General features: G+C 41.0%; 2 protein-coding genes across 3 annotated transcripts in view; both read right to left on the bottom strand.

The window, feature by feature from the left end:
- The window catches only part of evla (Enah/Vasp-like a), a 30,363-nt gene extending 14,650 nt beyond the window's left edge, over positions 1–15,713 (bottom strand). Inside the window, exon 1 of one of the 2 annotated variants that reach the window (XM_026339721.1) lies at positions 15,262–15,713. In XM_026339721.1, the coding sequence (XP_026195506.1) occupies positions 15,262–15,266 (5 nt within the window). In that variant the 5' untranslated portion in view covers positions 15,267–15,713. Of the gene's footprint in view, positions 1–11,695; positions 11,953–15,261 lie in introns of those variants that run through there. The other variant, XM_026339720.1, reaches the window with a different exon arrangement.
- A 485-nt stretch (positions 15,714–16,198) lies between these two features.
- Positions 16,199–25,727, bottom strand: part of eml1 (EMAP like 1) — a 34,493-nt gene continuing 24,964 nt past the window's right edge. Inside the window, 18 exon segments of the mRNA XM_026339255.1 lie at positions 16,199–17,995; positions 18,116–18,246; positions 18,332–18,427; positions 18,880–18,967; positions 19,263–19,360; positions 19,866–19,954; positions 20,086–20,153; positions 20,404–20,535; positions 20,904–20,987; positions 20,989–21,030; positions 21,248–21,399; positions 21,640–21,739; positions 21,874–22,008; positions 22,108–22,203; positions 22,313–22,423; positions 22,697–22,766; positions 23,407–23,556; positions 24,240–24,369. Coding sequence (XP_026195040.1) covers positions 17,870–17,995; positions 18,116–18,246; positions 18,332–18,427; positions 18,880–18,967; positions 19,263–19,360; positions 19,866–19,954; positions 20,086–20,153; positions 20,404–20,535; positions 20,904–20,987; positions 20,989–21,030; positions 21,248–21,399; positions 21,640–21,739; positions 21,874–22,008; positions 22,108–22,203; positions 22,313–22,423; positions 22,697–22,766; positions 23,407–23,556; positions 24,240–24,369 — 1,898 coding nt within the window. The 3' untranslated portion in view covers positions 16,199–17,869.

Raw genomic sequence — 25,727 nt, 5'->3', positions numbered from 1 at the left:
AAGAAGAACAGAGCAAAGAGAGAGAAAGAGATGAATAGACAGGGAGGAAAACAAGAGCTCAGAGCATAAGAAGGTTTCTGCCACACTGAGTGCTTCCTCATGTCAAATAAGCCTCATAGGCGAGTGGTGAAAAGGAGGCCACATTCCCAGGCTGTTGAATTAAGCAAAGCACTTCCCTGCACACATGGTTAGACATATGTGCATCCCATCACCCCACCCTCCTCCACACAAATCTTATACATGTATGTACACACTGAGCATCCCAGCTCTGTGTTTTCAGTCCATTGAATAAAATCTAAGAAGAAGAAATAACGCTTGAACCTGATCCTTTTCAACACAGGGCGACTGATGGGCTGAGTGTGCATATCAGTGCACAGTTTTGTGAGCGTCACCAGGTTCATGATTGGATCACTTATAGTGTTAATGCTGGGAAATGCTTCCTTGGCATACTGAGAGAGTAGGGTTGGGGCGATGGGGTGTAGGAGGCGTTCTCTCTGGGCAGCACCTGAGGGCAGAGCTTCTGTTATCATGGCAATTAGCTTTTGTTGCTGGGGTAATTGTTTCATCCTGCTGGTTCACAGCGGAAAGCACCCGAACAAACCCGAACAAATGATGAATCATTCAACACAACCCTGCATGGCCAGCTCACGACAGCAGTTCAGATTTGTTGGGCCTTTGTATGTGTGATAAAAAGTAAATGTTAAAAACACTACCGAAGGGAACCAAAGAAGTGCACCCTCAGCAGAGATGTATTCATGAGGACCCATGGATACAAAAGCAGCACAGTTCATGACAAAGCTTCATTCAAATACAAAATACTACAGATACTTTACAAAGGGTGGATGGATGATCTAATATGACACGCAACAACAGATCCTCTCTAGAGTGATACGAGGGAGATTCACGGTCTGCTACACAACCTGCATATGAATCTTGTTAAATACTATGGAATCAGGTAGTTCATGTGGTAAAAGGCACCTCCCAGACTCTGGGCCTTCGTCATCATCACTCTACACTGCAGTCTTTCATGTCTTTCAATGCAAGTCAAAGTAGCTCATTAGGGCAAAACTGATGGAAATATTATTTAAAATATTATATCATCAGTAAGATGTATGGACAGCAAATAATTAACCTTGATTATTCACAGCATTTTAGAAATGCAGCTGGTGATTTGCAATTAATCAATTAATTTCATGCTAATTATGTAGCTCGAAAAAATGCTAACCTCTTGTACAACGAGCTGAGAGAGAACAAAGGATCCACAGAGGCTTCCTGTGCAGCACAAGTGATAATTGCACAGTTTTATGAATCCCTGCTTGGCGCTGTAACTAATAGAGACATACAGTCGGTGTCAGGGAAGTTTTATAATTCAATCCAGGGGATGTTCGCTAAATAAACAGTGGCATCCTCAGGTAGACTGAGTTTATCTCAGAGGAATATGCTGTCAAATCTTGATTCTGGCTGCCTCAGGTGATGAGATGCTGATGAGATGTCTGCACAAACTAAATATGGTTAAATTTGTAAAAATAAGCATGTCTGTGTTTATGCTGGATAGATGAGGGGATGTGGACAGGCCCAATAAGCAATAACAAAAATAAGAGACTACTGAAAACACAGTTCGAAATTCAAAGGTTGCTCCATGTTGTAATGTGCTGCAACTCTTTTTGAAACAGGAACAGAAATCCATAATTATACACCCACACGCAGTATATTATGGTACCCATACTGAACATATACCCAAAATAACTGTCAAGCATATTTTTTGTGTATATCTTTACAGTATGAATGCCTGTGTGTGTGTGTATGGGTGGGTGCAGGGGTCCAGCTGACAGAAGGAAGAGGTTTGTCTGACTGGTTGGATTAGAGACAGAGCCCGGCAGGTCATCATTACCTCAGTGCAGTCTTAAATCTAAATTAACCAGGACTTAACTCTCGTACAAGACCTCTAATCTGCTCCGCGGGGAAAGTAGTCTTACATGCACACGGAGAAGAAGAGGCCTACACAGGAACTAAACACAGCACAAGCCAACTTTATTGCTGAGAAACAGTGTGAAGCCTGGTCATTTGTAAATTGGCAAACGAAGCACAGTTAGTTTGTTTTAAGGAAACAGCAGGAAACGTGACAACCGCCAGGTTTCTGGCAGATACTGTTGCTGAGTGTGACTAAACACAGCTGTCAAACTATTTAGGAAGTTTTAATTAAAACTACAGAAGATACAGAATGGTAGAGTTAAGTCCTAAAACTGTCTCCATGTTTTATTAGATTCTGTTAACTCCCAAAATGTGGCTCATGAAATTTTAGTGCAAGATAATGGAAAACTAGGATAAGCTGACATGTTTTTATTCTCTTCATAGACGTCCAGGGTGACCGAGTAGTTCTAACTTCAAATTACCTTTAACTTTGCCAGTGTTGTCTCTAGGATTGATGGAACCAGTTAGCTTAGCTGAAAACTGGAAGGGATAAGAGCTACAGCCTGGCTCTGTGTGTAGGCAACAACATTGACCTACCATCAATTTAAAAATCCACTAATTAACACATTTTATAACATTTGTTTAATTCATATGGAAACTAAAGTATGAGAACAACAATTCACAATTCAATGGTGGGATGTGTCCCAGATTATTTCTTGCCCAGTAGCAGTTCCAGGTAACTACTGGAGACTGAAGGAGCCAATGCTCCTTAACAATAAAGAGTGCAGAACATAACTAAACCAAACCAAAGCCCTGTTTATCTGTCCCATAGAGCCAAAGTCTAGATTTGTATTTCTGATGCGTACATGTGTATCAGACCTTTCTATATTGCTACTGAAAACAAACTATGCTTGCACACTGATGATGATTAAGACTTCAAACTAAGCTTTAATGGCAAAAAATTCCATCTCATTCACTAATGCATCACAGTCTAACTATCAACGAGGCCATTGGGTACGAACACCCAGCAGTCCAGATTCCCATAATCTATGCAGTGTCACCAAATCCTCAGCGATGTTGTCCACGTTGTGATCACTATATTACACCACAGGGAGGTTATTTAACCCCTGCCCTGCCGATTCACTAAGTACCATGCAATGTTGCAGAACGGCTACAATTAAGCCCCAAAGAGAGAGAGAAACACACAAAAGAGCTGTGGTCTTAATGGCATTAATGCAAACTGCAATAATGTGCTTATGTTCTTAGCTAAATGTCCTGGTTGTTGTGTGCAAAAATCTCATTCTCTAGCCTTGATGTATCAGTGTGCAATGCTTGACCTATATTCTGTATTTCCCTGACTGTGTGATTTGCATTTATTACAATGCCCTGAAGTATATGTCAATGTGTGTATGTAGAGATAATGGCTGGTGATTACACTTCTACTTGTTATTTTTTTTTATCTTTTTTTAAAATTGTACTTGTGATTCACAATGCAAATGTTCTTCCACTACTAGTAGTGGATAATGAAATCCACTAGCAACAATTTCATATTGACATATTGTTTTAAAGTAACAGTAACTAATTAAGATGCCACATCATTCTTGTTAACAAATACTATATATTACATTATTGCTAGTAATCTTCCACCAGAGCAAGTGCTTATGGGTAAACTAAGAAAAGAACAAAAAGAAACTGGTACTATAATATAATAGTCAGGCGGGCCCCACCCCCACCTCCCTTATGATAAGACAGCCAACAAAGCTGTCTGATCCAACATTTTAATGACCAAACCTCGTTCCCTTCTCTCTCCATCCTTTCCCTCATGCAGCAGAAAACGGTAAAAGGTAAACTAAGAAAGCTCACATGAGAAGGGCACTGGCCTGAAAGGCTGCCATTTTAGCCAGAAGCTATATGCGGTCTTCAATATTTATGTGAATTAAACATGTATGGAGCTCTTACAGAGCCCTGCTATTGAGAGATGCTCTATATGGGGTTGCAGAGTGTTTAGATCAAAGAAGACGCTCAGTGTGGTTTTCACAGAGTAGGCCGTGTCTCTCTGGTAGCATTGCTGCTTCGACAGAAAAGATGCAACCAGGAAAGAAAAAGAAAAAAAGAAAGAGGGCCATAAAAAGTAAAAACCTCTGACACTTATAATTCTTATACAGAAGATGCTAAAAAAGGCTGTTTTTATGTGCAGTTTTGTTTTATACCACATTATTTAGGACCACAATAACTAATCCAAACTATCCTCAAATCTGTCTAAATGACAGGTTGTTGAGGCGAGATTAAGATTACAGATTAGTATTTTAGCTCTGATTAAAATACAGCAGGGAAAGATTTGTCCATCTGTGCTGCTGGAATATCACAACACTTTCTTTGCACATAGTGACGGAAACTTTTAGACCAAACTAACAAACATCAAGCACCAACAATCTTCATTACATCATCTCTCTTTGCTTTCAGATAGTTTGCTGCCTGTGACATTTAACTGTCACTAATCATCACTGACATATACTCGAGGAAGGAATGACCGCACACACACAAGCTTTCACACACGCTGATTCAGACAAATAGTTGGCACAAACCTGGCAGTGATGTGGCTGTAAAACAATCCTGAGTCACTGACACTCTGAGGGAGGCAGTAACGCAGCGCTTGGAGCCGATGTATGTCCATTTTGGTAAACAGGAGAACGACAACAGCAACAGTAGCAGTCTATGACACAACCTCTCTCTTGTGCTGCCTCATTCCCGTCAAACTATAACTCATTAAAAGCAGTTTAATCCTTCTGCTAAAAGCCTGCGACATAAATTACAAACAAGAACGACGGCAAAACAAAAAATATCCACTTAAAAATGGAATGAGATTAAAAAATGTCATCAGATGTGAATCCTTGTACTGCCGCATCCCCTGTGATGATCCGTCCAGCAACAAAAGAGGTAACTGACAGACTGGTAGAGATGAAGTCAACGTCCAGCCTGTTGACTGACTGCATAATAGATGAGCATGTGTGTGTGTCATCGAATCGCTGCTTTTGTCGTACTGTTAACCCAAGGGAGATTACCTCATATTCGTCCCAACCAGATTCTACCCCCCTCCATAAACACTAATGTTTAGCCACTGTACATTTATGTGAGTGTGTGGGGGGTAGTTGAGGGGGATGCTGCTGTTACCCCCCTCCTCTAGACTCCAGCCTGCTGTTGTCATAGCCACTAAGTATTAAGCAGAGGCTAAATTAACAACCAGATCCTATTGATTGGGATGCCCTCAACCTCAGAGGACAAATGTAGTGGGTGAATATACACCAACATGTGCAGCAAACATTAACTGGAAGAGGTGTGCGTGCTAAATGTCCATTAACATCCACTGAGTGATGGACTAACTCTAACACTCAATCAGAATTTGACCCTCAGGAGAGGCGTTTTGGTAGTCGTCCGCCTGATCGTTCGCTGGAGGGACTTTGTTCAGAGTGCTGCACATGTATTTAAACTAGAATTAGATCAATAGATTGGCTGATACTAGCAGAGGGCACATACTGTATTGGTGCATACGCAGGCCAATAAAGAAAAGGAACCTCTCACTGCAGTACAGAAATGCCAATGATACGTCTGAGGTAGAGTAGAAACAGATTTAAGATGCATTTATATCTAGAAAATGCCCTGCTCAGTATATACCTTGATGACAATACTTCATGAACCACATTTAAGGGACCCTGACCGCCCTTTTCCACAAAAACATGGTTCATGCAAGCATGTGAACGCAGATGCTTTGAGCTATGTAAGCTGCAGCTGTCAGCAGCCATTGACATTCCTCCACGGACACCATGTTTGTTTACTACTGTGGTCACGGTTCTTTAGCCTGTATCATCACGTTGAGGACAGAACTTGATCACGAGTCCACGTTGACTATGTTCAATGGGAACTTGTTTGTGGACAAGTTTGTTGCTACTAAGATCAACTCATGGCCCAGCACTGCTCACGGGAGATCAGGATGCTAATATGTTGTTGTTGTTTTTTTTACCAGTTGTAATGTTTATTATGTCCACAACTTTGATTTGGCATGTTAGATTTCTTGTCTGTATTACACATGTCCCAGGATCAACAGTCCTCCATTGTGAGTATGACAACAATGATAACATATTACTCTTTGAGCTTTGACCTCTGGTTCACTCCATCCTACTAGCTGACCTCATATCCCATGCTGACAGAAAACAGCACAAATGAAAAAGAGGGTCCTGGGCATCAGAACTTGCTACTTGTGATTGGTTGACAGTAAACAGTGATTTTGTTTTTCAGAGGTTCACAGTAATGCCTAAGCCAAGCAGAAATACTATAGGCTCATCTGTGGATCAGCACACCCAGCTGGACTGCAGGACATTTCTTTGACAGGCCAGGCAAATGTTAACTAGCTCGATCTGTGACAGACGAGGCTCTGCCATGCCCTGAGGAAGGGACACTGTCTGCTCAGTAACATCTATAAAATGATAATTGGAAACAACTACACCGCTCCAAGACAAGTCATCACATTCAGTATCGAATGTGATGCTGATATATGGATGTAATTCTTCTGTTTTCTCCATGCCTTAGTGCAGAATATGCTTTTCAGACATATGTAGAATATATATATAGAAACATTTTAAAATCTTAAATGTCCACATATTTTTTATTGCAACTGATTACTAACTTTGAGGAATTACACAAAGGTAAAGTGAAAGCCAATGTGCGCTTTAAAGCAAGTTTATCACACAGATCTTCTCCAATAGGTTTAACATAGAGGGGGCAGTTTTTGTACCATACAATCCTCCAGAACAGTCAAATCAGATGCCAGATTAGAAACCCTTTGCTTATGTGAACAGACAATCTGGTGGTAGCATATCTACAATGTGCAATTTACTATTGCTTACTCCCAGATTAAATCGACATACTGACCCCGATAATGACATCACTTATTCATTACATGCATCTAAAGATGCCAACTGTCCCACGGGCTAACTGTAACATACAGTACAATATGGAGAGCAATCCACACTTCAATGCCACCCTTCCCCCACTCCTTTTCCTCACTCCATCTTCTTCAGTCCTCGTCTCGCCACTAATCCTGATCCTTAAAGGGAAACGCTGCTTCTGTTGGGAGAAAAATGCTTCATAGAAGGCACAAAAGAGATGAGGTCTGGCTATAAGATAACAAACTGATTATTACACTGTCCATATTTGATATGAGTCTGTGATTTTCGAATCGGTGTAGACTAGTCTATGTCTAGTCTTGTTTGTATCCACTGTTATTAATGGAAATATGTCACAATTGTGATTGTTGGCTCTGTCAGCTAAAATGTCACAGTGAAGGAGTGGGAGGAGAGTTACATCATGAGGAGTTGCTACATGGGAAGAAATGAGCATGGGACAGTTATGACACAAAAAAACACTAGTGGCAGTGTACTTTCTCAATATAACTGGCCAAACACATTACATAGAGGTGATAATTCTACTATAAGTTTATTATTGAGGTCAGAGTGTATTTTCATAGTTGTGTTGTAGTATTTAATTTACAACTTCTTCAGACAGTTTCAGCTACAACTATAAAAACTAGAACTGTGTAAAATTTGAATTTTGCTGTTTTGGATTATATTAGATTGTACACCTTAAATGGCCAGGGAGAATGTATTGTTTATGTTTTGTACTTTTATAACCTGAATAACAATGTTATTGCAAGAAGTTCCTCATAAATAATAAACGTACTGTGAGAGAGAAGCTGAGAGGTTCTCAAACTCATGTACTGTACTTTAATGTAGATTACTAGAGTGCATGTGGTCAAGCGTTAACTGATGTAATCTCGTCTGCCCCACTCTGCTGCACATCTGTACTTGAGCTTCAGAAAATCACCATGTCCCACTGTAATCTGGCATGGCCATTTTATACAGTACAGACACTCCTCTATCCTTGCACCATTTGGCTTTTGATAGTCCCACTCATTCAGTCATTCAGAGATTAACACTCTCTAACCCTTTATTCCTAGTCCTGGAAGAAAGGGTTAAATAAATAACTCAGATTATTTAAATTTACACTGTTGTTTCTTATTCCATCATTATTTAAAGTGTAAATGTTTGTCAGTCAGATTTAGCCAGTGTCTGCCGTGTACATTTAGATTGCTTCAGTATGCCAGTAGATTATTAAATACATGTGTGTTTTGTGTATTGTCGTTGTGTAGAGTTTGCTACTTACTTTTCAAATCTTTTCTGTGTAATGGCTGCTGCAACACCAAAATTTCCCCTTGGGGATCAGTAAACTATCTATATAGCTATCAAACAAATTATAAAAATAAACACTAAAAGAGACTTTCTTGGCAAAAACAATGTTTGCAAATGATTTAAAGCTCATATTTGATTGAAAAGGGCACAAAGATGTTTCAAATATTGAACCTTAGATATCGGAATATTTTTTGTCAATTATCAATTTATTACCAGCAACACGTTTTAAAACAGTGGAGACGGGCAACGAAAGAATGGAGAATTAATGTCAAACTGCATTGAAAGCAGCAATTATACATATTTATATGAATGTTTATTCATATTTAATACAGTTCATTAAATTGTTATTTGAGATATTTTCTTTAAACATAAACAAACTGGTATCCAATAGCAACAATACATCAAAGTGTAAAATGTTTTCGAATCGACCAATGGTATCACTTAGAACCAAGATCATAGAACATAAGCTGTGATGTCATAGTTACATCACAGACTGTGTACTCAAGTACTGAAGGTGAAATCAGAGACAAAGTGTCATTTGTTAGAGCCAAGTCACGGTTTCGAAACATTTCACTGACAACTGAAAAGCGCACAAAGTACGTTAATACAACGACAGAAAGAACGAGAGAAGAAACAGCTGGACAAGATGGAAAACAACTTCATGGAGGCTGAAACGCCCATCAATTTTTTTCTTGGTAGCCTGGAGGAAGAAGTGAGGTGTCACCTGAAGGACAGCGAAGCCAAGCTGACCCAGAGTAGACGTGAGGGGAAAGTCCTCCTGGAAATCCAAGAGGACTCTCTCACAAATTTCCTCCAACAACTTCAGGGAAACTGTGAGAACAAGTGGAACCTGGAGAAAGAGCAAATGCAGCAGGAGATACATCAGCTGAAGTCCCTGCTAGAGGAAGCTCACAAGAAACAGAAGTCTTCCCAGAACTACATCAACAATCTGAAGAACCAGCTGACCAAGACCAGGACCCAGACAGCTCACAATCCTGAGCTGCAGATGAAAAACATCAAGGATCTGCAGCTCCAGTTGGAGCTCACGAAAAAAGACAAGGCCAACCTGGAAAAGGAAGTGGAGGCTGAGAAGCAGCTGCGTCTGAAGGCTGAAAACGAATTGAAAACTTCAACTCTTATGTTGAACGTGCGGCTGTCTAAGAAGGGCAACGCAGAGTATGAGGCCCGTACCAAGGCACAGAAATTGGAGAAAGATCTTTTGCTTGAGCGGGACCACACCAAGGAGCTGCGGGAGACAGGCTGAGCAAGATGGAAGAAGCCCTTCTGAAAGAGAAGGAGCAGGCTGAGAGGTCCACAGAAAGGGTCCAGGCCTCTCACACAGCTCAGCTGAAAGAACACCAAGCCGAGACCATGAAAGTCACGGTTGCCCTGAAGGACGCACAGGATCAGATGCACAAGGAGCGCCTCCACTTCCAGCAGGAGAAAACCTCCCTGGAGGAGAAGATCGAAACATCCCAAGCCTCCTTTCTGGCTCAACTGAACCAGGAGAAAAACAAACTGTTGGTTGAGCTGAAGGAGGCAAAAGACCAACTAACAACTGAGCGTCTCCAGTGGCGGGAAGAGAAACTCTCCCTCCTGGCAGACCTGGACACGGAGAAACAGGGGAGAACCACATTTGAGTCTGCTGCGAAAACAGAGATCAACAACCTGACGGCAGCACTGAGAGAGAGCGAAAGCACTCTGAAGACTCACAGTCTCCAATGGCAGCAGGAGAAAACCACCCTCCTGGAGGAGAACGAGAAGACCAAACAAGTGTACGTGGCTCAAATAGAAGAGCAGAAGAAGACCAACAGCCACGTCACGGCTGCTCTGAAGAAGGCGGAGCAGCAGTTTGAGAGTCACTGTGTGGAGTGGCAGGAGGAAAGGTCATCCCTCCTTCAGTCCACACAGGACCTCAACAATGCTCTGAAGACCAAGGAGCAGGAGTGGGAAACAGCAGAGAGCTCTATGAGAGCCCGCATGGAAGAACTTGAGCAGAAGATCGCTAAGAAGAAGAAGAAGAAGAGGTGGTACAGAAAGTTCTTCTGATGCACGGCTCCAGCGTCCTCTGCTCAGCAATAGGAAATGAAGACTCCATCACTCACACGACTGTACATCTATTCTTGTGAGGACTAATGAGAAGAAACGGTCTTAACCCTCAAATAGCTTTTGAAGATTATTTTGGGGGTTAAGACTTGATTTCACTTCCCAGCCATCCGTGGATTGGGGATCTCTCTTTAAATTGCCTTTCCCTAGGTCTCTGCCCACGTTCCTTTATTTGAAGGTTCGTGGGCAGAGACCCTGGCCTGGGCACCTATTGCTGAGCATGTTGACGTTTCACAATTATTTCAAAAAATAAAAATAAATAAATAAAAAATAAAAAATATTAGTTTGTTTAGTAGGGTTTGTATTTAAAATAGTAAATACTTTTAATAAGCTCTAATAAATGATTTAACTGACTACAGTAGATAAATTACTATCATATAAACCCTATGATCATCTTTCTTTCACATTCAGGGCCAAAACTATAAGCTCTCCTTTACAATGCAGCAGCTCTGCCACAAATTCTATTTTTATAAAGTTATAATTTCTCAGTTTTGAAGTTGAAACTTTCAGCTAAGGAGCTAAAAAAGTATAAAAATAAACTTAAAATCATTCCTGAAAAATTGTTACAAAGTGTTTTGCATTGATAACTCTGTAAGAAACTCTGCAGAATAAAATAAAGTACAGATACTAGATAAAGAAGAAGCGACCTAGTCAATTAGAAAACAGATTTTTGTCAACTTGAACTTCAGGAAACTGTGACATTCGTTTTCCGGCAGCAATCGTATATTAATCAGTCAGTCATGGCTGGACTTAGGAACACACACACACACACACACACACACACACACACACACACACACACACACACACACACACACACACACACACACACACACACACACACACACACACACACACACACACACACACACACACAGGCACAGAGTCAGATAGGATCAATCCTGTGAACGAGTGAGAGCAGCTGAGAGGACACACTGACAGACAAGCTCATTCCTTCTTCCCAGAAAAAGACTAAACCAATGAAAGATTGCTGAAGGCAACCAATCAGGCTTCCCTACTAACAGCTGGCTACAGCGAAAATACAGACAGAGGAGTGGAAAGAAGGAGACAGACCAGAGAAAGTCAGCAGCAACTCCTAGAGGAGAGTTTACTCTCCCATTTTTCCTTGCTTTCTTTCCAAGTCAAGTCAGTTGCTTCTTCTTTTTTTTTTTTTTTACATCCTGTAAAGCTGGAATAATACCGAGAACAACAGAGAAAGAAATACAGGTTTTCTTGGAGATAAACACTCCTCCAAATGCTGTTTCGAGAACCAAACTGATTCTGCGGTTTGAAAGTTGAGCCAGGATTTAAACAGAAACATCAGAGAGAGAAGAAGCTGTATAATTAGCACAAACTGCTCAAAACCAGCTCCAAAGAACAAAATAACTAAGAGAGAGCAAGCAAGAGGAGATGATGAGGAAGTGTTGTCGCCTTACCCAAAATCATCCAGGGAATACATGTTGCTGAAGGAGACAGCACGGTCTTCAAGCAAAGGATGAAAGGAGGAATAAACAGGGAGATTATGGAGGAGAGGGGGAAGTGTCAGCCTGAGAGGAGCGAGCGGTGTACATGGTGTCCAACGCTGACGGAAACTCAACCTTTTTCCCCTTCTTCACATCCTCTGAAAATGTTTTTTTTTTTTTAAATCCACCACCCTAACAGAGCAGACGTACAGTAGGACTAAGACACAGGAGAGTGTAGGAGGGAAAAAGTGAGGGAGAGAGATGAGGAGTGTTGCAACAGAGTAAGGGAATGCGAGAGAGAGAACATGTGACCAGCGCAGACCAGTCATCTCCCTCTGCTTCGGGGATCTGAGTGCCTTCTTTCAACCTCCAAGGAATCATTTCCACAAGATGGAAATTACATGTTAGCCTTTATAGGAAACAGTAGTGCTTTTACACAGACCTTTCTATAGCATGTGAAAGAGTGAAGTTTTAAATAGACTACAGTAAGTGAACAGGCCAAAAATGTATGTGTACTATAATACTTAACTACAGGGTGGGAAACACCAGCAAGTACACGAGCATTTTAAATTCAGCACATTACAGGAACACGTGGAGTCATTTGTTTTATACCCGTACAACAAAAGTTTCATTCATCTAGAGTAATATTTGTGGTTTCCTTGTGGCTTTGTTAGAATTTTCCGTCAAGTCGTGGTCCATCTGGCTAAAGCAAACATAGACTATTAAGCTTCTTTGCCACAAGGAGCTGAGGTGTGGGAAACAAACAAAGAGCAATCTAGTCCACTAAAAGATTAGGGGGCTTTCTGGGCTTAGAAAATATTAAGATGCATGCAACAGACCCTCAGTCCAGTATGGAACTGGAAATGTCAGAGAAATACAAGATAATCTTCCAAAGCAGGCCTTGTGATGCCTTGCATCGATAATTAGTATTAGGTAAAGTTGAAACTAATGTATGTATGTGGTATTGTATGTCCAATGCCAAGCTGTTTAAAATTACATGAGGGAAGAACAACTAGTGAGCTGACTCCAAATAGGGATAAACAGTAAAATGCTGCATTTAAAAGTCTGAGGAGTAAGACCTGAGAGAGAAAGAAAGAATGCAGCTCTGAGCAGTAAATGCTTTTCTCAGTATGTGGTGGGGTCATCTGATACAGTCAGCTTGACCTCCATCAAACCAAAGGACACACGATGTAAACTCATTATCAGCATTCACTGACACAAGGCCCATATATGAAGCACTGGATCCGTCAGAGAACAACCTGATTACAGTGTGCGGTGTATGCATATAGTGGTTTGTGGTGTTTAGAGTAAGTATGATATAAAATATAGAGAAAGAGAACTACTGTAGGTATTTTATGCTGAAGTACAAACGCTCTGAAAATTACCAATATAAACACAAAACACAACATTTTATTTATTTTTGAATTATTTGCTGCCTTTCTTGGAATGAAAACGTTTAATTGGACTGAAGTAAGTGAAAAATAGTCTGTGTAATATATTTCTCAGTGTCAAAAGTATGTTTTCAGTGCTGGTACCAACACGGAGATCATCAGTAGATACGACTGTGATTAGAAGTCTTTTCCCTTTTCTTTGACTATAATAAGTCTCCCTGAAATCCTGTCTGAATTATTATATTATTCCAATGAGATGTCAGTAAAGACTTAAACAAGGGGAGCTGTGGTGATGCTGGTTCTCAGTTTAGCAGGAGCCTGAGGTGCGATGCATAACTCAGCGTTTTACCTTTCACTGGCTGCACTCGCTCGTTCTACCTTTCCTATGATGAGTCATCACAACAAGCGCTTCAGAAATCATCCTGCATTTATACTACAGGACTGATGCCTCTGTTTCTCTCCCAACCTACACCGCCCCGCTCTCTTTCTAACATCCAGACACACATACACACACAGACACACACACACACACACACACACACAGACACACACACACACACACACAGACACACACACAGCATCTGAAGGCAGCCACAGTCCAGCCAATCAAATGATGGCAGCCAGTCTGACAATAGAGCCCTCGCATAATGAAACCACTAACATTAAAAGACTAAAAATAACCGTACACTCGTGCATGAACACGGTCATGCACACGAATAAACGCCGCAATGGAGGAAGTGATGCTGAACAAATTATCTCATTGAATTTCATCTTCTTTTTCTTTACTCTGCAAAAAAAAGCCAGGTCATGTTTTCTAGAGATTTAAGACTTCCCGTTTGGGCCAGATTTGCCTCTAGCAAAAAAAGAAAACGGGACACAGGCAGCGCAGTTTTAGAGAAAAGAGGAAACAGCATGCTCACCCAAGTGGAGTGGAAGATATGAATCTTACATGTTTACTGTCTGAGAGCAAAAAACTTGTGCTACTGGCCTTGAGTTGTACCCAGTTATAGGAAAAAGGTGAATTATTTGGATCGGGATATGTTATATATAAAATAAGCACTTCAATAAATAACATCCAGATAAACAGATCTATGTCTATTTTTGCTTTTATATTTTGTTATTTACTCCCATTACCTTTCTGAAGAGATAAAAACACCTTCACTTCTGACCCATACAGTCTCTCGCTCACACAAACGCACCAGACAAACACTAGTAGCTACAGTAAAAGCAGAGAGAGTGAACTGTATCTGAGCAGAACTGTCAGAGTAAATCTGAAAACATAAATCAGAATGGTGCAGACTGCAGGAGGAGTCAAACTACAGGCAGCAGTAGGAAATATAAAAGGACTGTTTCATAAATAGATCAGAATACAGAGGCTCTGCTGCTGGAAAAGAAGATTTGGGGCCCAGTGCATTCAGCAGACCAACATAAGCAGGGAAACAGCTTAAAATACTTTCCAGGTTCGAATATAGAATAGGGATTTTGACAGGAGGCACATTTTCTATAGGCTGAGTGTGTGCATGTGTGGATCAGTCATGGAGTAGGGGTCTGATAACCTGCCTGGCAACCACCAGAATAAACACCCTCCTCCTCCTCCTCCTCCTCCTCCTGTGATGGCTATAAGCGCCCTCACTTATCCAATTTCCCCCCGCTGACACCGCGCACACGGGCATCAGTCATATTCACCATAACCAGCATTTTATTTCACCAGGTGCGCCGTGCACCAGGAGAAATACATGATGCTGTCGTTTCCATGACAACATTAGTCTGGCTTAAAATTCTGCATGCCACATCCAGGGCGGGTCCGGTGGTGACAATAGAGGGATAATACCGTGGAAAACTGCAGAACTGATATACACCATTCGCCTTGTGTATAATAAGCGTAAAGCGAATGGTAAAGGACGTCTATAAGGAGCCGAGGCCCGGTGGGTGGGCCGGCCGGTATGTGCTCAAATATTGTCCTTCAAGGCGTAAAATGAGCCACAAAATGCAAAAGAGACTTCAGTTCTCCAGTGCATTAATAGCTCACGCATTATTTCGAAAAGATAAATGAACAGATGCAGATGTAAGCTGGAGAGGAGAACTGAGTGTCGGTGCGCATCTGTCATGACGCGTCAAACAGAGCGCATGGTGCTGGCCGCCGCTTACCTCATTTTCTCCTCTTTTATTCAACCGGAGCTGATGCCACTGATAAGGCCGATGAACAGGACCAACAGCCCGCTTTGATTTCAGTCTCGGAGGCTGGAATCACCCCCCAAAAGCCTCCGCCTCGCGTCCCCTTTATGCGCGTCTGTAGGAATATTACAGGCTGATGATGAGTCGTGTTGCAGAAACGCTAAGCGACAATCCGAGCGTTTTCTCCCATCTGCTTTGTGCTCCGTTGTCTCTGCTGTCCACACTCGCCGCTGCTTCTTCTCAAGTCCATGTTCATCCGGGGGTCGAGCTCGGTAGAAGACGGGGAGCGGTAATCGTCGGCGGCCGAGTCCTTCACGCCATATTTTCTTCCCATTCGGAGTGTTTTGGTGAGACGGGAGAGATTTCGGGAAAAATGCTACTACGGCGTGCAAAGGAAGGAGCAGGGAGAAGGTCGGCTCAATGCTGCCCACCTGCGGGGAAGACGCACACATGCAGCCCAATGACCCCCCTCTACTCCATCCCCACATTTACTAGTGGCACCATGTGACCTACTCAGAGAGTCTGTGGCACATCCAGATAAAACTACTGATGTTCAATACAAATCTTGTATGTAGAATCATTTCCAGTTTGTAGTGTTGTTATGTACCCACCCTCACTTATATTGATACTGTATGAAACAAGTGTCAGTAAAATGCAGTGCAGTTCACCAGCAATGCAAACTAAACGTATTAAAATGATCATACACCACAACCAGTGAATCTAAACCTCTTTAAAACAGTTAGTATGGCAACATAATATTTAGCATGCTATTCTTCTTTGGACTGTCACTTTTAATAAATTTTACTAGTCTTTACAGTTTTCATAAAAGAATATCTGATCTGAAAAGAATAATAAAGCTACATTACTTCTCTTTATATAAGAAGGAAAGCGGAACATATACGACACAGCGTCAAAGGAATTTCATGTTGCATTTACTTTCAGACAAATGTTCAGTGGTATTCTGCAGGCCCACGTGTCAAGTGGTAAGACAAGTCATGTTACATTCACTCTGTAGAGTGGCGACTTCATATCACTGCTGTCAGAGATCAGTCAAACAATGGGTCAACCATCACAAATTCAAATCACCACCAACATGCCTCGAATCAGCAGCAACTATGGCCACGCGTCAACCTGCTTAACTCAATCCAAGAAACACGTATTTTCATGCATGTGAGTTATTTTGGCCTGTGAGACAAATTATGTACCGCACCAAATCTGATGGTTCACCCCCCAGGGGGCTGGGAGCAGACACTGGTTGATGAGAGACTCCACTAAGTGGTGAATGGTGATTTTGCTTATTGGCTGTATGTTTATCATGTTGAAGCAGTGCATTGTAGAAAAACAGTTAAATCAGCTCAATATCTTGCAAATGACCGATAGTGCACATCCGAGGAGCACATCAGACAGTTACAGTGTCATGGTCTCATATTAAAAAAAAAAAAAAAAAAAGCTTCACATCAGTGGAAAACCCAAAACCAAAAGGGAACAACTCATTACAAAAAGCAGAAACAGGTTCAAATACTGTACAGTATATTCGCCCCACAATGTGCTTGTATCTGTTTCAAGCATCTTCAAATATTTACACATCTGGGACTAGGCAGGGTTTTATTATGGGGGAAAACAAAACAAAAAACAAACCTGGAAGCACAAATTCTTTGAATATGTTCAGATGAGTTTGTTGAAAACGGTTTAAAATCCAGTTAATGCAATTAACTATTACTTCTGAGAAGAATATAGCATTGTTGTTACATCAAATCTGACTGTAATAAATCATGCAGTGTTTCTCCTTTCAGTAATATTATTCTCCTTGCAGGAACATATTAACATCAGCTACATTCGGCATGTGCCCAGACTGTATACAGTAGATTTACTGTGGCTGATACTCTCTCAGTTTTTTAGTGAGATGCTTTTAAGGGTGCCAGAGGCTCGCTCTGATATGTCAGTGTTAATAAGAGGGAAGCTTTCCTGAGTTGTTAAATACAATATAAAATAGAATTTAACAATTAGAAAATCACCGTTTCTCTTTCTATACACAGTTTTCATCCCAGTGCCCTTGGATCTCCAGCTCAGTGATACTGATCTTCAGCCAGCAATCGAACCTCATCAGTTTTATTATCTGGGGCAGGACTGTGCACAACACAAGAACAGTGAAAGCCAAACTATACAAATGCAGTCATACAGCCAAAGCCTTTGGTTCTGCTTAGTTTTAGTTTGATGTGTTTTGTATCATGTCAGTTGTGATTAGGTTACAGTAAGCATGAGAATATTTTTATATGTATTGTGGATAAAGAAAAAAAAAGAGTAAAGACAAAGGTATTCAGGATTTTGTGTGTTTCAACCAACCAACCAACCATACATAATACCTCCACCAGTTCATTTTGTTTGGGATCTGAGAGCCGATCAGGAAGGAAACTTATAGAGGCAAGTTTAACTTCTGTCACTTTAGTTCAGCTCTGTCAGATCAGCTTCTTTTTTAGCATCTGAGTTAATTAAAGTTTGGTTCAGTTCAGTTTGCCTCAGCTGGACTTCAGGTCCCAGTAGCAGTTTAGTTGACAGTGTCTGTTTCTGTCTGCTTGCTCAGTCAGACTATCCTCCACTGCATCACGCTCATGTCCTTCCCTCCTGTGGAAACCACGTAGCTGTCGTCATACAGGAAGGTCACATTGGTCACGTGACTGCTATGTCCTCCATAAACATGGCTGGGAGCCTGAAAAAAACAAAAAACAATCTTTGGCATCTTTTTGCTTTTCCATAAGCACTGATTAGAATATTTACAATAGCTCAATCTTAACGTCACTAATATGGACAATAATACAAAGGACCATACCCTGAACTGTGAACAGGGATATGAGAAGAGATGGACTTTCCCAAAATCGTCTCCAGTAACCAGCAGACTCTTATCATTGGACCTGCTGACACCGTTGACGTCGGTGCCATCTGAGCCGTCGGGCCACAAGCCTGTGGAGAGAAAACAATAGAAATAAGATGATGTGAAAACATGAACACAGATGTAAAGAGATGAAGGGCAGGAGCCTTCACTTACCAAAGACCTGGAAACCTAGAGTGCATGTGTAAGTGGCCCACTCAATGTCTCTGGTGGTCTCCACGCTGACCACCTGTTTACACACTGATGGGATCCCTGGGAAAACACATACCAATCAGATTCCATGTATGATCCTGTTAGTCGTAAGAAGAGACTGACAGAAAAAAAACATTTTCCAGAGTCCTAAGAGTCCTAACACAAACCCACTACCACGTGGCAGTGATGATATAATTCAAGTGCATCACAGTCAGGAGTAATTCAAACACTTCTCAAATAACATTTTAACACCTGCTTTGATGTAGTGTGCCCAATATTACCTGGAGAGTTTGTTTAGCATGTAAATTAATGTGATACAATATAAACAATATAATAATATAATATAAATATAAAATTATTATTATATAAATATTAGTGTGAAAGCAACTCATGAAGAAACAGTGTCATGTACTCTAAACTATCTGTTGCATTAAAATCTTATTAGTTTAGGTACACAAACGTAAACCAATCTATTTAATGAGCTGAAGGAGGATGACAACAATTATACTCACAGTACAGTATCTCATAGTCTCCTGAATTTGAAACCAGATACTGGGAGTCCACTGACCAGTCCAGATGGGTGATGAAACTAGAGTGACCCTGATGTAGAAAATAAGTTATGTTAACTTTCTTTTAACACACTTTGCAGTATTACTGCTGCGCTGATGCAAAACCCTTTGCAAGCACCAGAAACAATCGTGCATAAAGCAGCAGCCATAACAATGTCTGACTCATTATCACTTCACCGCTTCTCTATCAACACACAGTGAGGACAAAGTGCACAGAGTGGAGACCCCAAGTATAGAGCTGAGGAGGAAACTAAATATAAAGCTGAAGCAGCGAGGAATTAAAAATAAACAAGGATGAGGGAAGGAATATAAATACAGGTGCTTACTGAGCACTTCCCCACTCGACTGTACTTCCTCCCATTTTCTGCCACAGCGTAGACATAAATGTAGTTGTCATGGGAACCGATGGCCAGGAAGTTGCCATCTAAACAAAATAAAAGAAGACACGATGAAGACAAAACGACTGGTAGAGAGCTAAAACAAAATGTACATGTTGTCAGATGTTGATGCATTGGGAGAACTGGATTCTTAATATGTATGATTGGTTTGCAGACGCAGTTGTCGTAGCTGTAGAAGAGTTAATTACCTTTATAAATCTATTTTAATTGCACAAACAACATTTGTCACACTCTCGAAACAATGTGGTGTCATCTTAGCAGGAGGTGAATTACTTTGTCAAACATTTAATATTGTTTCCAGATAACCTTTATTTTATTTATGGTCACATTTGCATTTGACATAATTTGATTAGACAACATAAATTGCAGCAATTTATAGGCCATCGATTTTGTTGTTATTATTCTTTCTTGTCCATGTTGATGCATGCTGTGATGTAAATTTCAGTGAAATTTGTAAAAAAGAGAAACAGACTGTGAGACCAACCCTCTGCAGGCTCAGGGGAAACACACTGTCAGCAATTATCAACATACCTGGTCCATAGCTCATTACAGACAGCTGTTCATTGCCATCTGTGTGCACTGTGACTAAATCCTTAGAGTCAGTGTCCAGCACCAACCACCTGTAGGATCAACGACAGACTGCTCAACAATCTGCTTTTTCATTGGTGTGATGATAATTAAGATGTGCGTACAGTCAGGTACGGCGCTGCTGTGACTCTTTAATAGTCACTTTGTGTTTTTTAGTTTGTACCTGCCAGTCTGGGTTCCTATGGCAACCACAGCCCCCGTTGGGTGGAAGCCTGCTGACAGGGCAGCATCCTGTCAGAAACAAGAAGTACGAGATGTTTAATGTCAACAATAAAAAATTAAAAGTGAGATATGATGGTACAAAATTGGAAGTCGTGCTGCTCTGGATGTTGACATTAAAAATAGCCTGTGTTTTCCAAATGTAAAGATCCTGGTGCTACTCAAGCACATCACAACTTAACAAAAGCACCTGATCCAGTAGCTTTGTGGAACGGTGTAATTTTAATACCTGCCCCCAGGGGGCACTGTTGACTAAACCTACCTCCACAGTCTTGGTCCAGATGAGCTGATGGGAACCGGAGTCCCACAAGTTGACCTGCCTGTCATAGCCACAGGTGAGGAACTGAGACTTCCACGGATGAACAGCCAGACCCCAGAGCTCATCGGTGTGACCCTGGAGAGGAAAGAAGATGCTTTATCTTGGACCTCTGACTTTAAAATGTCTGACTTTTGGACAACACTGTAACAGAACCACAACAGTTACTTAATTAATAATTAAAAAGCAGAAAACTATTGGTCATTATATTGAACAATGCAGATTAGTCTCCAGTGTTAGTGTTTGCTTTTGTCTGTGTTGTAACTTTACATAGATGTGGGCTGTTGGTGAGATAAAACAGGACATCTGAAGATTTTCTCTTTGGACTAAACAGTTATATGACAATGAAGAAAATATTTTGTAGATTAATCAGTAATAGAAATGTATATTATTTGCTCTTTGTCTCACAGGATAGTACAAATGTAGGAATCATACTGTGCAACCACCTGTGTAATAGGAATGAACTCTCCATCCAAACTGCCTTGCAAAACAAAGTTCTTGGTGGTCCCGATGAGTACAGTTTCTCCCTCTGCCCTCTGCTATGGTCCGGATGGGACCAAACAACTCAGGGACCTGAGGAGAAAAAAATAAATCTCTTCTAAAACATCTGTTCACATGGAACAATTTGCCAGATGAAACATCAACTAATCATTTTTTACATAATGTGGACTCCTCAGAGCCAATAAGACACGAGTAATCCAAAAGCCTCTATGAATATAGTGCCTTAACTTTAAAACATTTTTTATTTGTTTTGTTTTTTTATTTTTTTTTTGTTGAACTTTTTCCTCACCTCAACCGTTTGTATCTGCTGGTAGCTGCTGTCCCAAGAAATCAGCCTGCGGTCTTTACCCCCAGACACCAGCGTGCCATTTCTCAGCATGCACAGAGCAAAGATGCTGCCCTCGTGTGCTCCTTGGATGACGTGGCTGATGCGATTAGTGCCTGCGTGACAGTGATGGGATGAGATGGATGAAAAGGTTCAGCTAGAGAGAGCAAAGGTCGTCGGCTCGCAGAAGGCAGATTAACTGACGGACAGACGGGATGATCAATACAGTAGATAAATCAGAGCTGACAAGGGGGACTGAGAAGTGCAGGTTTAAACCTCAGTGTTTCTTTGGCTGTCACTACTAAAACTCTTTGGGAAACATCTGATTTTAACATATGGCCTACAACTGTACGTACCTTTTCCCCACAGCAGGATGTTCCCACTTGAGTCTCCAGTTATAGCGTCTCCATTTTCAGCAAAGGTCACACACAACACAAACTTGGGCTTCTCCTGTTTCTGCAAGACCAGAACATACATGCCATTTAATTTTTTTTAGACCACCACAGATTTCTGTCTACATTTATAGACTTCACAGGTTGCTTGATAAATTTCTGCCTCTAGATTAAACTAGAAGGAGCTTGGTGACCTACCTCAAACAGTCCTTGCTTCCTGACTAGCATGCCTTTCTCCAAGTTCCAGAAATGCAAGTGGGATTTCCCACAGGTCACTACGATGTTGCTGTCGGTTGGGTGGAAGTCTACAGCAAACACTGACTCATTGGAGCACTGAGCAAAGCACATGAAACCAGAAACAGTTTCAGCTTGAGCAAGAAAAATCTGTTAAATTATAGGTTATGTCTTAATTTGTCTTTTTTAAACTCATACCTTGACCTCTGCCAGCCTGTCTTCTCTCTGCCAGTCCCAGACGGAAAGGACATGGTCGTTGGAGTCATCTACGACACACAGTGTGTTTCCTCCATTCTAACATACAGAAACAGAAACAGTCAACACAGGAGGGGTCCCAAAACTATGGCCGCCACAATAAGGTCAACAATGTTAATCATCTGTGTGTCAGTGTCAGTTTCCTTACCGACTTAGAGAAAGCCAAGCAGACTAAGGCTCGGTCAAAGAAGCCTGCACCCAGAACGTGGAGGGTGTTTAGACTGACAGAGTCCCACACACGAACGTGAGGAGCCAACTGCTGCCAGGAAACACACACAATCACACACAGAAGCACCAGGAGAGATACATCATCAGAATAATGTGATGGAAGTTACTGAAGCGCACACTGACTTCAATGAATATATAAGCGACCTCAGCGTGCATGTGTTTCAACTACTTTAGAGAATAGTCAGAACCAGCTGGGTAAATATAATTTCCCAAAGAAAATAGCAAAAATATATCTCCTCACTTCAATAATAAATAAGACTTTGAAAGCTGAAGTAATAAAATATCAACAAGAGACATCACTTACTTTTCCATCTGAAGAGGTGCCCGCCACCTGCCCGGTTGCTATGGTGATTTTATCAGGGTGGACAGCCAGACTGGTAAAGAGAAAGAGATGCAAAAAGCAGCTAAGTTAAAAGCTCTTTTGACATCAAAAGGACCATTTGAATAAAGATGAGCAACATGCTCACAGAGCATGAAAGGCAGCGTTTAGTGAGTGAGCGTTTTAAAGCTTGGAATATGATATTCCCCGTAGCTGCCACGCGCTGGATGAGCTTAAGTGTGGGGGGAAATGAAACAGTTTAAGATAAATTCATCCCTCATTTTGCATATGATGGTGTAGCAACACTTGTAGGATGTGTAGCACTTGTCTTCAAAGGAGCGAGATCTGTCTGTGATCCATCTTTTGATCTGTGACTCAAAGAGTTGATTAATAGGTTGAACTTTTATTAACCTCAGAGGGTAATAACATAATTAAGTCAGTGACAGCTCAAGGTTGTTCTTATTGCACTTTCCTACAGGCATACTTTCCCCATGCACGTCTGCAAACAGCACGTGTACCTGTTACTTTCCTTAGTATACAGCATTATTATTGTTTTTCTGCAGGAACACACAGAAAAACTGTCAAAGTGACACCATCATGCAGTGTTTATGCAATTATTAGGTACGAGAAAAACAAACAACTGCAAATAACCTTCAAGGATGTGATAAGGTGGAGGCAGACACTCAGTATCTTACCATTTGATGTCGTCTGTGTGTCCAGTGTAGTGTCTTTGCAGCTGCTCATCCACATTAAACAGGACGACCACTGAGGCGATGAAATACACCGTTTCGCCAGTGGGCAGCAAGTAAAGGTTGGAGCGACAGTCTCGACCACGGTAACCATAGCTGGATTTAATGGAGGTCAGGGAATAAAACAAAGGTCGTATCCAAAGTAGAGCGCGGACAATTAACTGATTAACATAAATTTACCCAGCAACTATTTGGATAATTGATGTAACATAGAGACACACAAAAATATATTGTACTCTCTTATTTAATAACACGAAGGCCATATTCATGTACACTATTCAACATTAATGATATCATCCACCACATGCTTGTATAATCTAATCATATACAGTGCACACAGCCCACATATGTGGTTCTCTGTGTTTTTTTATTACTTGTCAGATTTAATATTTGTCTTGTTGCCATCGTGTATTTTCTCTTTCAGTTTCAGCCAGAGAACAGAACAACAGGCTACATTCATTCCTCCATCAACCAATAAAAGAAAAAAAAAAAGAAACCCACAAAAGAATTGAAATAAAAATAAAGTAGCACAAGAGAAGCTGCTGACTGGTTGAGCCTCAGTCTGCCAGCTGTTTGCAGGTTATTACTTCCTGCAGGCAGCAGAGCAGTGAGCCTGGGAGAGCAGACGACACATTCAGAGCGTCCTCTCTAAACCACATCACCTACCAATCTGGATTTAATTTAAAACTTTCCAAATCAGACATAGGACTGAACATTTTAATTTCATTAAACTTCTGTAATAACTTCACCTTTTTACTTAAAATGCAATAAAAGGATACACCCAGTCCAGTTTGAGTTTGCTGATGGGCAGCTCGGCTTTGGCCTCCAGGCAGTAGCTCTCCACCTGGTCTTTGGGCATGAACATGGTGATGGGACGACCCTTCAAATACATTTTCACATAACCTTCCTCTAGAAAAAGCAAAGAAACATTCAATGAGTTAACATACATATATATTGTATATGGATCTATATTCTGTTTTTATGACACAAGCACAGATGTAACACTGAAATGTAATGTAAAATGTTCTTATGATGTGAATGACAAGGTTGGAGGATAATGGAGGGGTGTTTTTTTTTTTTTTAGTATAACAAAAACTTAGAGAACAAATGACAAATTTACAAACACAAACAAATTAGTTTTTAACTGACTTTATTAGTCATTTCAAACACAATCTTATGACAACACAGAACTGCAAACATTTGGTTCGAAACGCCCCAACTCATGTATAATTCAGCACAGAGCAGACGTTGACCAACATAAAATGCAGACATAAGCAGAGCAACGAAAATGTTATGAAAAATAAAAATCCAGGCTTTAGAAAGTGGGATAACGAGAAACTCCTTGTCAGGTTATACCATGCTAATACTGAAAATTAAAACATGCAGAAAACACTAAGGGAACCAGAACGACCCAAATGAATTAGAGGAAAAACACATTACATTACAGTAATGCACCTATACGTGAGAAAGTTTTTTGTTTTTTTTAAATGACGCTTAGAAAACAGTGATCTCTCTGAAACTTCTTTGATACAAGAGCACAGGTGTAGTACAAGTGACAATAAATTCCAAATTGTGCTCTTAAGGGTACCGATGTGGAGATGCAAAATCAACTTTGCACAATGATTTTGGTTTTGTACTAACCTGGTTGAACCGAGCACATTATTATCTTCCAACTAAAATAAACTAATAACAAATCTGGAAGTACTGACTGGGAGATTTGATAGGGCTACGGTAACTCGGTGTATCAAGGGGAGAGTAAGATGACAAACTCCCTGGCTTTCTCAGCTGGAGGCTAAAATTCGGGGTCTCTCTGAAACAGGGTGCCTTGGCGGCACCTCCTTTTCTGGTCATGCTGGCTTTGCTGCTTTCTGCTATTTGTTGGGGGTCGGCAGCTGAACAGGTCTTTACAACTGAAGCCACGGGGGTGGTGCCGGTCCCCGTCCGTTTGGCAGAACGGCTGAGGCAAATCTGTACTGTGACTATGATGTATACGGGGAAGAGAACAGAGGAGATACAGGGGTGGTGGAGGTTGTCAGGTTCAGTTGGGTGGGGCAAGCAGGATGAAGAATTAAGGAACGTAGAGGGTGGAGGGGGTTGGTAGAATAAGTTAGACAGATGAAAAGATTTTTGTGCCACATATAATAAGATCACCATGACACTGGCAAAACACAAACTATTCAAAGAAAACTAAGGGAAATTATTATATTCAACCTGGGGGTTAGGGTTTTTATTTTTCCGGTTGCTCTTTATTTATTTCTTCTGGTGCT

The sequence above is a fragment of the Anabas testudineus genome, chromosome 22 (assembly GCF_900324465.2).
Source record: "Anabas testudineus chromosome 22, fAnaTes1.2, whole genome shotgun sequence".
Classification (NCBI taxonomy): Eukaryota; Metazoa; Chordata; class Actinopteri; order Anabantiformes; family Anabantidae; genus Anabas; species Anabas testudineus.
Note: the sequence above shows the minus strand (reverse complement) of the source record. Positions and strands in the feature narration are given on the sequence as shown.